Genomic DNA, 13,923 nt, shown 5'->3' on the forward strand with positions numbered 1-13,923 from the left:
CCTGTTGGAACAGCAAGTTCCCTTGCCGGTCTAGGAATGGTAGAACGATGGGTTCGATGACGGTTTGGATGTACCGTGCACTATTCAGTGTCCCCTCGACGATCACCAGTGGTGTATGGCCAGTGTAGGAGATCGCTCCCCACACCATGATGCCGGGTGTTGGCCCTGTGTGCCTCGGTCGTATGCAGTCCTGATTGTGGCGCTCACCTGCACGGCGCCAAACACGCATACGACCATCATTGGCACCAAGGCAGAAGCTACTCTCATCGCTGAAGACTACACGTCTCCATTCGTCCCTCCATTCACGCCTGTCGCGACACCACTGGAGGCGGGCTGCACGATGTTGGGGCGTGAGCGGAAGACGGCCTAACGGTGTGCGGGACCGTAGCCCAGCTTCATGGAGACGGTTGCGAATGGTCCTCGCTGATACCCCAGGAGCAACAGTGTCCCTAATTCGCTGGGAAGTGGCGGTGCGGTCCCCTACGGCACTGCGTAGGATCCTACGGTCTTGGCGTGCATCCGTGCGTCGCTGCGGTACGGTCCCAGGTCGACGGGCACGTGCACCTTCCGCCGACCACTGGTGACAACATCGATGTACTGTGGAGACCTCACGCCCCACGTGTTGAGCAATTCGGCGGTACGTCCACCCGGCCTCCCGCATGCCCACTATACGCCCTCGCTCAAAGTCCGTCAACTGCACATACGGTTCACGTCCACGCTGTCGCGGCATGCTACCAGTGTTAAAGACTGCGATGGAGCTCCGTATGCCACGGAAAACTGGCTGACACTGACGGCGGCGGTGCACAAATGCTGCGCAGCTTGCGCCATTCGACGGCCAACACCGCGGTTCCTGTTGTGTCCGCTGCGCCGTGCGTGTGATCATTGCTTGTACAGCCCTCTCGCAGTGTCCGGAGCAAGTATGGTGGGTCTGACACACCGGTGTCAATGTGTTCTTTTTTCCATTTCCAGGAATGTATATGTCGAATCCATGCCATAGTTTGGAATGACACTGTTGTTGTTGTTGTTGTTGTTGTGGTCTTCTGTCCAGAGACTGGATTGAAACAACTCTCCATGCTACTCTATCCTGTGCGCGCTTCTTCATCTCCCAGTATCTACTGCAACCTACATCCTTCTGAATCTGTTTAGTACATTCATCTCTTCGTCTCTCTCTACAATATTTACCCTCCACACTGCCCTCCAGTACTAAATTGGTGATCCCTTGATGCCTCAGAATATGTCCTACCAACCGATCCCTTCTTCTAGTAAAGTTGTGCCACAAATATCTCTTCTTCCCAATTCTATTCAATACCTCCTCATTAGTTATGTGATCTACCCATCTAATCTTCAGCATTATTCTGTAGCACCACATTTCGAAAGGTTCTATTCTCTTCTTGTCTAAACTATTTATCATCCATGTTTCACTTCCTTACATGGTCACACTCCATACAAATACTTTCAGAAATGACTTCCTGACATTTAAACCTACACTCGATGTTAACGAATTTCTCTTCTCAGAAACGCCTTCCTTGCCATTGCCAATCTACATTTTATATCCTCTCTACTTTGACCATCATGAGTTAGTTTGTTCCCCAAATAGGAAAACTCATTTACTACTTTAAGTGTCTCAATTCCTAATGTAATTCCCACAGCATCACCCGATTTAAGTCGACTACATTCCATTATCTTCGTTTTGCTTTTGTTGATGTTCATCTTATAATAACACTAACTCTTCATTAAACAGTCTCTTATTGTTACACTCTAGGTGGATTTTCTTGTCAAAGTTATTAGCTAACCTAAAGCAAGGAGTTCAAGCATGTTATCTCTCTGTGGATAGTGTAAAATTTGTTCTGTACTTGATGGTACTATAAAAGTTTCTGTTTCGTAGATTATGAAGCAGCGATTGTCGACCAGCGCAGCAGCTGCCTAAGGGAGCGTGGAAAACCTTCCAAAAACTACAGTCGGTCTCACCGGTGTACCAGACCAACGGTCGTTAAACCATCACGCAGCGCCGTTCTGAGTTTTGGCTCACCTCCTCGCCCAGACAGCTAGCACGGTGCGAGGTAAACTATATTCCAGGTGCGTTATTTCTATAATGGAACTAATGTTTCTGACTATTCAGGAATGAACTGTGTGGGCGTTATTTACAGTCAAGCCGTGAAACGTCAGAATGGTTGGGGACACTCAATCGTTCTACAATACGACTGTTGGCTATGTAGTTTTACGATGTACAGCGCTACAAGGTAAGTACCGTTTGTTCACACCTTATCTACGGGTCCAGGTGAACACTAAGATGCTAGCGGAACCTGGGGAGTGCACATAACTGTCCAGTGCTGGGACGCAGCGCCGAAAGGAACCCACGTACGTGTTTCATGAGGTGCAGCACCATGCCGTTCCACTCGCCAGTGATGGGATCCTGGGCGCCGTACTTGCGGTCAGGCACCAAATCCAGGATGTAGTCGAAGCCCACGTCGCGAGCGATGCGCTCCAACAGGTCCACGCAGAATCCGTAGAAACGATCGTTCCCCGTGTAGTTCTTGCCGTAGTGCATCATCACGTACGGGATCTCCTGCATCCCCACATCCATTACAAGGGACATTCCACATAGAAAAATTAAGGAAAACTTCTTTACATGAGACTCCTGTACTTCCTCGGTCATTAGCAGGATTCTAAATAAAAAGGTTCGTCGCCTACACTCTGATACTGTGTCTAACTACACTGTGTGGAACTAGCTTGACGTCAGCAGCTGTACATCTGTTGCTTCCAAGAAAACGCTGTGATCTTCAGGAGAAAGGGCGAGGAAAGAGGAAGCGAAAGAAAGACATCAAGTTGAAACAGTAGCTGATGCAACAGAGTCGGAAAGAATATTCTCAAGCAAAAGAAATAAAGATAGTAACAAACAAACACAGCAATAAAACATTATAACATTCAAATAAATATAAAAATAAAGGAATTGTTCATCTCTGATCTTCTACAACTATATTCTGGATGAAATCGTAAGAATCTAGAATGAAATATTATCTGAACATAGAATTTCACAAATAATGCTAGAGGAAAAGAACGTAACTCTTACAGTAAATTTCAAAGCTGAGACTGCAGAGTCTCCCAGTGGTATCACTGGATTAAAAGTTCTCGGGTTTCCAGCCGCGTCAAGTGATTAAATTTAAACACAGACACTTGACGAGGCTGAATAACCCAAGAACATTTTAAATTACGCAGCATTAGCTGATGATCTCGTTCTGCTCCTAGTAATCTTAAAGGCTGCGTAGATCGTAGTTAGTCTCTTGGGGGAGGTAGCCAACAAAACAGATCTAGGAAGATCTGTATGGAAAAAAATTGCAACCATGAAAATTCTCGAAATTTTCAATAACAGGGTTTGGTCAAAACGGTGTACAAGGATATTCTAAAATCTTTGCCGAAATGGTTCAAGAAAATGGTTTAGAAAAATCTTTCTCAGTCAAAACAATATGTAAATGCCTAGCACTGAGTTACAAGTTACATGAACTAAAAATCCTGTATTTTAAAAAGAGAATTATATTACAAACGCTGCGTTCTTTGCAAACGATAACTCAAGGCAATTGAGAGTTAATGTTGAGATGTGTCACAAGATAGGTGACGCTACAGATGTAATCCAAAAGGAATACTTACATTATTCAGTCATATAAATGGGTGACAGCAAGGGAACGAAAAAGATCTTCCGAAACCTTTGTCGAAAGAAGTTAACAACACGCTATATTAAGAAAATAACAAAGAAGCAACACATAACAAGAAGTAACAGCACATTGAGAAATACTTAGAATAAAAGGTGATACATGATATATGAAGGAAGCAATGAAGAGATAAAAACTAATCAAATCTACCTGAGAAGAGTAAAATGAAACACAGTGAAAATACAACGAATGTTGGAGAGAAACGTTGTAATAACGACGGAATATGAGGAACTAAACTGAAGCGCCAAAGAAACTGGTATAGGCATGTGTATTCAAATACAGATATAAGAAAACAGGCAGAATATTGCGTTGCGGATGGCAACGCCAATATAAGACAAGTGTCTCGTGTAGTTGTTAGATCGCTTACTGCTGCTACAGCGGCTGGTATCAAGGTTTAAGTGAGTTTGAACGTGTCGTTATAGTCAACGCACGAGCGATGGGACACAGTATCTCCGAGGTAGCGATGAAGTGGGGATTTTCCCGTACGACAATTAGACGAATGTACCGTGAATGTCAGGAATCCGGTAAAACATCAAGTCTCCCATATCGCTGCAGCCAGAAAATGATACTGCAAGAACGGGACCATCGAGGACTGATGAGTGTAGTTCACCGTGACATAAATGCAACCCTTCAGAGAACTGTTGCAGATTTCAAATTCGGGCCATCAACAAGTGTCAGCGTGCGAACCATTCAATAAAACGTCATGGATGCGGGCTTTAAGAGCCGAATGCCCACTCGTGTACCCTTGATGACTACACGGCACAAGCTTTACGCCTCGCCTAGGCCCGTCGACACCGAGATTGGACTGTTGATGACTGGAAACATGTTTCATGGTCGGACGAGTCTCGTTTCAAATTGTATCGAGCGAATGGACGTATACGGGTACGGAGATAACCTCATGAATTCATGGACTCTGCATGTAAGCAAGGGACTGTTCAAGCTGGTGGAGTCTCTGTAATGGTGTGGGGTGTGTTCAGTTGGAGTGATATAGGATTCCTGGCACGCCTAGATACTATTCTGACAGGTGTCCGTACGTAAGCACCGTTCAGAATTGCTACATAGAGGCTCCAGGAACACTCTTCTGAGTTTAAACACTTACACTGGCTACCAAACTGCCCACACATGAACATTATTGCGCATATCTCGGATGCCTTGCAACGTGCTGTTCGAAAGAGATCTCCAACCCCTCTTACTCTTACGGATTTATGAACAGCCCTGTAGGACTCTTGGTGTCAATTCACTCTAGCACTACTTCACACATTAGTGGAGCCCATGCCACGTCATGTTGCGGCACTTCTGCGTGTTCGCGGGGACCCTGCACGATATAAGGTACAGTACGTGTACCAGTTTCTTTGGCTCTTCAGTGTATATTTGGTGCGTTCAATGCACAAAGCATTATCGTGAGAATAAGAAGTAAATTAACATTGCCTCTTCTGATATCGTCGTGTACCACAGTAGCAGTGTTAAGTTTCAGATAGAGAACAAGAGGCAAAGCATGTGGTTCAGAAGGAGTTGATGACATAATGTGTTGACACGTCACCGTTGGATGTTGGCAACTTGCATCATATTCAAAAAACGAAGGTCGTTGTCTCGGAGAACATTAACACATAACGGAAGGAAACTTCCAATAATACGCACATGGTAGGACTAGGAATCAACAATAAATTCCGTGAGACATGCACGATGTATAAAATAATTTCAGCACGCGTGCACGGACGCGGACTGTTTGTTTACACAAACTCTGTAGTACCAATGTCAACAAGGACTGCACTTTAATCTACTGAAATGAAGCATTATCAATTAAGTGGAAAGGTCCTGCAGTGCTACAGGAGTTGTTTGTGTTGAATAGGTTGAGTAAATAGAACCGCTACGTGTTATGTAAATTGATGAATACAATCGAAAAATGTTTGTAGACTGATGAATTCTAAAATAATATCACTACAGTTTCTTGATGAAGCTTACAAGAAATTCTTTCCTTAGAATTAATCATCAGTGTTTAGATGTTCGAAAAATGACATAAAATCAGGAACAAGTAGCTGTAAAGTTTTCTCTACAAACGTATATTCTGAGTTGAGGCTGTGTTTTGCCACAGTTAATCACTTTTGGTCCCATAAATAAATTAAAAATAATTTCCATCCCCTGTTTCCGATTAAAGTTTACAGGAGGTTTTGCAAGCTAAATGCCGTGATCGGCAATGAGAATGAAACAATAAATGAATGTTTAAACAAACGCATACTGAATATGATGGCTGTAGCACTCGTAAAAACTTCGCAATATTTCAACATTGTTGTCCAGCTAGAACCTAAAGAGTTTGTCCTTGTTATTGGGACAATACAGTGAGAAAGGAGCGTACAAAGCAAATGATTTCACACGAACCCCAAGCTGTTGGAAAGAGTGCATTATAATAAAGGGAGAGAAGGTATTTGAAGATTAGAAATAGGGGTAGGAAAATTAATAAAAATTAAAAGAATGATGAAAGAGCAGCGTTATACTGAACATCATTAACTTCAATAATGAAGACTAAATTTTCGTGACTGTAGATTATACTTTCCGTTAGCTCTCGATGTGCAAGTACGGTAACTTGTGGAAGCAAAATTGGAGAAGGAAAGCCAGAAACTCACCAGTATTGTGATAACGACCAGAGTGACGTTCATGGTGCCCGGGTCGAAGAAGGCGGCGCGGTCGGTGATGTTGACCCCAGAGCCGGGGCTCCACTCGCCGACCTTGACGAGCGCGTGCTGCTTCAGCTTCAGCAGGTCCAGCTTGAACTGGATGCGCCGCCCTTCTTTGAACTCGATCGGCCCGCTGAGCCCTTTCAGCTCCACCTGCACACATGGGAGCAGCTTTACTTTTCTACAGCGATGTAGCAATATCCATTCTTCATATTCCCTTAAACTTCAGTTACTGAAGTGATGATGGTTATGATGATGAATATGGTTTGTGGGACGCTCAACAGTGCGGTTATGAGCGCCCGAACAAATTGATAATCTTTTCACGTTCCGCTCTCGCCATTTTCCTGAATGACGAGGATATGATGAGGACAACACAAACACCCACTGCCCGGGCGGAAAAAAATCCGCGCCCTGGCCGGGAATAGAACCCGAGATCCCGTGCTCTAGAGGCAGCAACGCTAACCACTAGACATGAGCTGCCAACATTACTAAAGTGTGATCGGAACCTATAAATACCGGTGGTTGTGCCTTACAATCGAGTATCACTAGTGCAAGTCTGTCGTATGAAGCCCAGTTTCGGGTCCATCTTTGTGTGTGTCTTCAAGGTCCTAACCCTCCCCAACCGCTTCCCACCCCACGTCCATTCCCCTCCCCATTTCCTACCTATCATTCTTCCAATCACACTTTCGATTCCTCCTCTCCATTGCCCTCCTCCTATTGCTCCTCCTCCACCCTACCTCCCTCCCGAGTGTGTAATGCACCTCACAAGTGTTACTGTGTAAGACGACTTTAACTGCATTATTTAATGGAGGGTTTTCTATCTTTCGGTCCAAAAAATCGATTTCTTAAAATTACATTTTTGGATCCATAAAAGTGCTTAGAATCCACCCCTGAAACGGTTTTTCCGAATACGGAACGGAAATGTTTGTTATTTGCGGACGAACAAAAAATGCACCTGCCTGAAATCGGCCTTTATCACGCACTAGTTTGTTTCGGGAATTCCGGCTTTGTAGCCGCGAAAAATTATTCTATGTTCTTACCCATGACTAAATGTGATAAAGTGATCAAGGAGTTTACGACGTACTACGGTTTGGCAATCCGACAGCATTCCAATTCGGTGGAACAGATGACGAAGGCAATATGGGCAACGTATTTCCACAAGTGGTCAACGGATCACCACCCATAACACCAAAATTGTCCGGCTGGGGAAACTAGTTGGTGCAAGTGGCACAATGCAGAGTCTACCGGACATCTGGACGATTATCAACACGACCCCCGCTCTCCAAAGAAGTTCAAAAAGTGATTCATCCGATCTCCGAGGCCCTTTCGGAGGACAAGTTATTGTACCGGTGCTTGGGAGGAAACACACAAAATTCAAATGAAAGTTTGAACGCCTGTGTTTTGAAGTTAGCCTCCAAGCATTTGCATTCTGGTGCGAAGACTGTGGAGATTGCGACTTTCCTGGCAGTGAGCAGCTTCAACGAAGCATGACAGTGAACTCATGTTCATGTCTTCGCCCCCAAATTCGCCTGGGATAAGATCAGCACACTACAGCTCTGCAGCGCAACGAGCGACTGGAGGTCACGGTTCCCTTGTACCACAACACTCGCAAAGTACTTTAGAACCATCTCCGAAATTTTGGCTGTGGACTTCGGTTCATCGCGTAAATACATTCAGCCGGATCATTAACGTACAACACCAACAGCAAGTGTCACTAAGAAGAATGACGTATACTCACCGAGTTGATGTAGTTGATGAGACTGAGGCCGCCATCCCACGGCACCTCCTCCTCGCAGGAGACGTTGGACAGCCGCAGGGTGTGGCTCTGGTCCAGCGTCTGCAGCCCGATGGCGAACACGTACACCGAGTCGTACATCAGCGCCGGCTCCGCCTGAAAGAGGGACAAGTAGTGGGAAGCGGCGTCCTCGGAGTTTTGGTCGTGTGTAGACATAGTGTATGAAGGAATGATTTCACTTAGTTTACTGTGGGGGGAAGTGAAGAAAGGCTATGCAAACGCGAAGCTGTTAGATATTCAGTGCGTTGAAATTGTTTTTATACTCAGTATAATGATACTGTAGCTTTTAAGGTGCACTCGGAGCGTTTCCAGGAAACAATGATTCCGGATTGTCGTACTTGTATCGGTTTATAAAGTTACGGTAAGACGAAGATGAAATTTATCAAATATACTTCTCATTCTACACCTCTAGAGGTAGAGCAGGCTGTTAGTGATCTGATCCATTGTTGAGTCAAAGTGTTTTTTTAACCAAATACCTGGTGAGCTGGTAGTGAATTAGAGAGAATTTATATTGATACTGTTTGGGATGGGATAACCAGTTCTGATGTTTACCTTACTTGGAAGGAAAACCTCTCAAGCACAGTGTTCGGTTCCCAGGGATAAGACTAGTTTTTAACTGTGGCACAATATGTCCTAGACAAAAATATGAAATCATAGGCTATGTGCTGGTTAAGTTCATTTCATTCTGTGTTTAAAAAGAAAAGGCTACACTTGCTCGACTTGTCCAATACACAGCAGGCAAAGCGAACAAGTGACCTGTTAAAAGTGGCAGACAAACCGCCCTTACAGTCAATAATTAAGGAAGAAGCGTACATGCGATTATTTTTACAAGTGGACCACAGTCAGACTCTTCACTTCTGTACGCCAATGTCTTGCATAGTGGAGAAGGTGGAGTTTAGTATTTAGTGTCCCATAGACAATAAGGTCATTAGAGACGGAACACAAGCTCGCATTAGGGAAGGATGGAGAAGGAAAGCGGCCTTGCCCTTTCGAAGGAACCATCCCGGCATTTTCTTTAAACGATATAGGGAAATCATGGAAACTGAAATCAGAGTGGCCGGACGTGGATTTGAGCCGTCGTGTTCCCCAATGCGAGTCCAGTGTGCTAACCAATGCGCTACCCCGCTCGGTCCTGCGGAGTGGCTACCTGGCTATTGCCAGCGATTTGAAAGACACTTAATAATTGAATACCTGTTAAAACAACAAAAGAAACGAGACGTATGGGATAATATCTGGCAGTATCCATAGAGATATTTTCCACAGCGATTTTTCTCAACTATATTTGTCAGTTCGTCGTTTGAAGTTTTAATCTCTGACGATAAAAACAACTCTTCGCTGATAAACTCATCATATTCGATGAGTTTATCAGCGTTGCGTTTTTAGTGTCCGCAGCTCGTGGTCGTGCGTTAGCGTTCTCGCTTCCCACGCCCGGGTTCCCGGGTTCGATTTTCGGCGGGGTCAGGGATTTTCTCTGCCTCGTGATGACTGGGTGTTGTGTGATGTCCTTAGGTTAGTTCGGTTTAAGTAGTTCTAAGTTCTAGGGGACTGATGACCATAGATGTTAAGTCCCATAGTGCTCAGAGCCATTTTTTATGTTTTTAGTCTCCTCATCCATCAAAGTACCACTCCGCCAGTAATCACAGCTGTCTTAAAATAACATACCACTTTTTTCATAGTGTCGCAGCAGCAAAAGCATGTGTCACTTTTTTATCAGTTTCAAGAGTGAGAAGTCAAGACATATTGCGACTTCGTATCATCTTCTTTGCAGATCAGTTACACGGGATTTAGGTCTCGAGGCACGGTGACAGTCACTGTCGAACAGTTCAATTTCCTTGAAAAATTTTGTTAATTGTATTAACAGAAGAAGATGCTTTCTTTAGATTTTTTAGCGTATGGCAGTGAAGTACGTTACAGTATTGGATTACGTTATTCTACATTACATAACATTCCATATATTAGCAGTCAAACATCTAGTATATATTCAATGGTTTTTTGGGATGCTATGAAGAATTTTTCAAAGTCCCCACTGAACGCTTTGACACTATTTTCTTCTCTGATGTGTTGGATGGTCTGCTTATGCGTGCCCCTGTCACATGCTGGCGAAGTTAGCAGTCCCCATTAGAAGAATGTGTCAGCACATCTTCCATGTCGATTCAGAGTTGACCAGATCTTGCGGGGCTGATCAAACCCAGAAACTGCCTGAATAATACAAGGCATTAGGTTGCAAGTTGTTGGGGCATTTTGGAGCCATTATCGTCTCCAAGAGCTGATGTCATCCCCAGTGAGGCTGTGGAGAGCAGGAGGAGGATGTCTTAAAGGAAGTGTCTTGATACTCAAATCAGGTATATCGAGATGTACCGGTAGATCAGGGTTTCCTTCGGTCCTGTTGTATTCCTTGACCAAGACTGCTTCACGTTGTATTTTTGGGGGTGGTATATTACTTAGGACAGGTAGCCATATGTTAGGTGTAAACCTAACGGTTCCTGAAATAATGTGCATGGTGTTGTTAAGTTCGACATCGATTTTGTTCACATGACTACTGTTTAGGTATACTTCTGCACAGTACTCCGTCGTTGAGTATACCAGGCTCAGCGCAGACGTCCTCAGAGTTGTTACTGTTTATCCCCAGATGGTTCTGCAGAGTTTGTAGATGAAGTTGTTTCTTCTTCTTACCTTGACAACTGATTTTGTAAGGTGTGATTTAAATAACATGGTTCTGTCTAACGTGGCCCCTAGGTACCTTGGTTCTTTGTTGTGGTTGAGGCGTGTGTCTTCAAGGTATACTTCCAGAGCTCTGTCGGCTTCTCTGTTATCGAGGTGGAAGTAAATTACTTCTGTCTTCGTGGCGTTAGGCCTAAGCCTCCATTTACGGAAGTGTGCTGCCAGGGCAGACAGATCGGATGTCAGGGTTTCTTCCATTGTATCAAAATCGGCGTGCCTTGTTGCAATGGCCCAGTCATCAGCGTAGCCAAACCGCCTACTAGCTGTTTCTGGCATGTCAGCAATGTATAGGCTGAAAAGCAGTGGGCTAATACTGAACCTTGAGGTAAGCCATTTTGAAGGAATTCCTGGCTACAGAGTTTGTTTCCCATGACGACCAGGAATCCTGAGTTACCAATCATGTTACCAATAAGCTTTCTCACTTTTTGACTTTTCCTTAGAGCTGGCTCATAATGCAGGTGATCACTGGTCAGCCAGAAAGTGTTTCACTTTCGAACGAATTAGAGAAAGTTGAGGTACCTTCTGATCCAGCTTCATCTGATATGGAGCATTATCAAAAGTGACTATGTTTTAAAATGAAATCGTGGAATAAGCTGTGTCTCTACATGCATTTTTAACATTTTGCTGTGTATTACTGATTGATTGAGAACGTTTTGCTCTTTTAGCCACCTACATTACCAAGCGGCTACAGCGGGCATAACGTTCCACCTACATCTATATCTACATAACTAATTTGCAATTCACGTTTAAGTGCCTGCCAGAAGAGTTCCTAGAATCAGTTCCAATCCATTTCTCCACAGTTCCAATCTCAAACAGCGCACGGGACAAACGAACACTTAAATCATTAGCGCGAGCTCGGATTTCTCGTTTTTTTATTATAATTATCATTTCTCCCTATGTACATGTGTGTCGACAAACCGTATTCGCAATCGGAAGAAAATGTTGTAGATTGAAAATTCGTACAAAGATCTCGCCGCAACGAAAAATGCCTTTGTTTTAATGATCGCCACCCGACCTCGCTTATCATTTCCGTGGCACATTCTCTTTATTAATTCGCGATAATACGAGGAGCGTTCAACAAGTAATGCAACACTGTTTTGTGAAACCAGGTTGTTTTTATTTAGGTTTCCAATGCACCATATTATTCCTCACACTTTTAGCTACAAGCCCCTATTTCTCAACACAATCTCCTTTCAACGCGACGACCTTACGCCACCTTACTGGGAGCGCCTTTATGCCCTCAAGGGTCGATGTCGGAGCAGACGTCTTGCCTGTGATGATGTTCGAAAAAAAAATCATCTGTTTGGCGGCAAGGAACCCAGGGGGCACACACCTTTGAGAACCTGTGCACCTGTGCACCGAGGCGTTTGATTGTGATCCGTTGATCGCCTCGAATGAGTGTGGCCACACGTTCCCACATAGCAGTCATCACAATTGCCTGTGATGATGTTCGAAAAAAAAAATCATCTGTTTGGCGGCAAGGAACCCAGGGGGCACACACCTTTGAGAACCTGTGCACCTGTGCACCGAGGCGTTTGTGATCCGTTGATCGCCTCGAATGAGTGTGGCCACACGTTCCCACATAGCAGTCATCACAATTGCATGCACGCGGGAGAATCGGATAGGTTTGCATGACTTTGTTACAACGATGAGAGTCGCCTTGCCCAAAGACTTACCGTCCCCTGCCAGGTAAATTTTCTGAAAGCGCCTACGAACATCTGCAATCCTCTGGTTTTCCTCCAAAAGAAACTCAATAACAGCTCTCTGCTTGGAGAGCATCTTCGTAACAGGTGCCATTTCGAAGAGTACTTATGGGGCCGCCACCGATCGTAACTTCACAAAACTATAAGGGCTGAAGCGGGAATATTCCACGAAGTCCCACAACAAATTCTCCGTTCTTTTCAACTGAAACTGGCCGAGAAGGAAAATGTGTGACATTACTTACTGAACACCCCTTATATAAAACGAGCTGCCTATTTGCAAGTTGTAATATTTCATACAATTATTGATCGAATTTAAAAATTTAAAATGATGTGACAGTCTTTTCGTGAAGAGAAATAATCTTACGTTAGTAACTTCGGTATTAAAGTTAGAAACTGTGTATACATCTTGAGCCAGCGCTCTCAAGGTGCTAAAATTACCAATATTATATTATGCTCATCAAGGATTTAAAAATGAGAGCGCTGAGCGACTTCCAAGTAACTTTACTTATCACGTCAAACATTTTCGAAACTTTTTCTCACTGATACCCTCCATAAACTAATGACATGGAAAAAATCATTTAACACATTATAACGCCATATCATCCGCGAAATCGGAGTTTTGCACCCATGCAGCGCTGGGAGTGACGTCGATATAAAAATATTGTGAGTAAAATAGAGGACGTCACGAGACCCTGGAACAGGGGACCTCTTGTATTTTTGAACTCTGAACGTTGTCTTTCAACGTACACATCTGCTGTGAAGGCAGTTTGCAATTTGTCGGGTATAACAATTCGCTATAGTCGTGGTCGCCCGAATTTTCCAGAGCATATTCTCCTAATAAAATTTATCACACGTGCTTTTAATGTCCAGGAAGAAGGTGGCAAGTTCAATGTGTTATGCTCAGTTAGTCGCAGCAGTTGAAGTTCTAGAGAAACCTTCGATAGGAATCCCAATTATACTGACCGTATTGTTTTGTTTAGTGTGTGTGTGTGTGTGTGTGTGTGTGTGTGCGTGTGTGTTGGGGGGGAGGGGGGTTGGAGTGATTAGGTGGGGGGAGGAGCTTTTTGAGAGAGAAGAGAGGGGGGTTGGTCCTCAATCTTCTATTTCATTACTTGTTCAAACATCTTACTGAGGCTACTACGAAGACCTACAGGGTGGTGGAGAGCAGCGTTCGTTAAATCTCTGACTCTCTTTGGCGCTGGAATTACCTTCTCTTCTTTTCATTTCTCTGGGAAATAGGTACACAACAAATATGCTTTGTAAATAGGAGGCACTGGTTCCAGTGGTTTCCTTGGGTTCTTAAAATACGTGTTTGAGGTTCTGTC

At 44.1% G+C, this 13,923-nt stretch overlaps 1 protein-coding gene across 1 annotated transcript in view; it reads right to left on the bottom strand.

The window, feature by feature from the left end:
* LOC126141067 (glutamate receptor ionotropic, kainate 2) overlaps positions 1-13,923 on the bottom strand; it is a 766,326-nt gene that overhangs the window by 141,217 nt on the left and 611,186 nt on the right. Inside the window, exons 9-11 of the mRNA XM_049915243.1 lie at positions 8,118-8,270; positions 6,329-6,532; positions 2,363-2,566 (exon numbers count right to left, since the gene is read on the bottom strand). Of these exons, the coding sequence (XP_049771200.1) occupies positions 2,363-2,566; positions 6,329-6,532; positions 8,118-8,270 (561 nt within the window). The remainder of the gene's footprint in view (positions 1-2,362; positions 2,567-6,328; positions 6,533-8,117; positions 8,271-13,923) is intronic.

Source organism: Schistocerca cancellata, chromosome 1 (assembly GCF_023864275.1).
Source record: "Schistocerca cancellata isolate TAMUIC-IGC-003103 chromosome 1, iqSchCanc2.1, whole genome shotgun sequence".
Classification (NCBI taxonomy): Eukaryota; Metazoa; Arthropoda; class Insecta; order Orthoptera; family Acrididae; genus Schistocerca; species Schistocerca cancellata.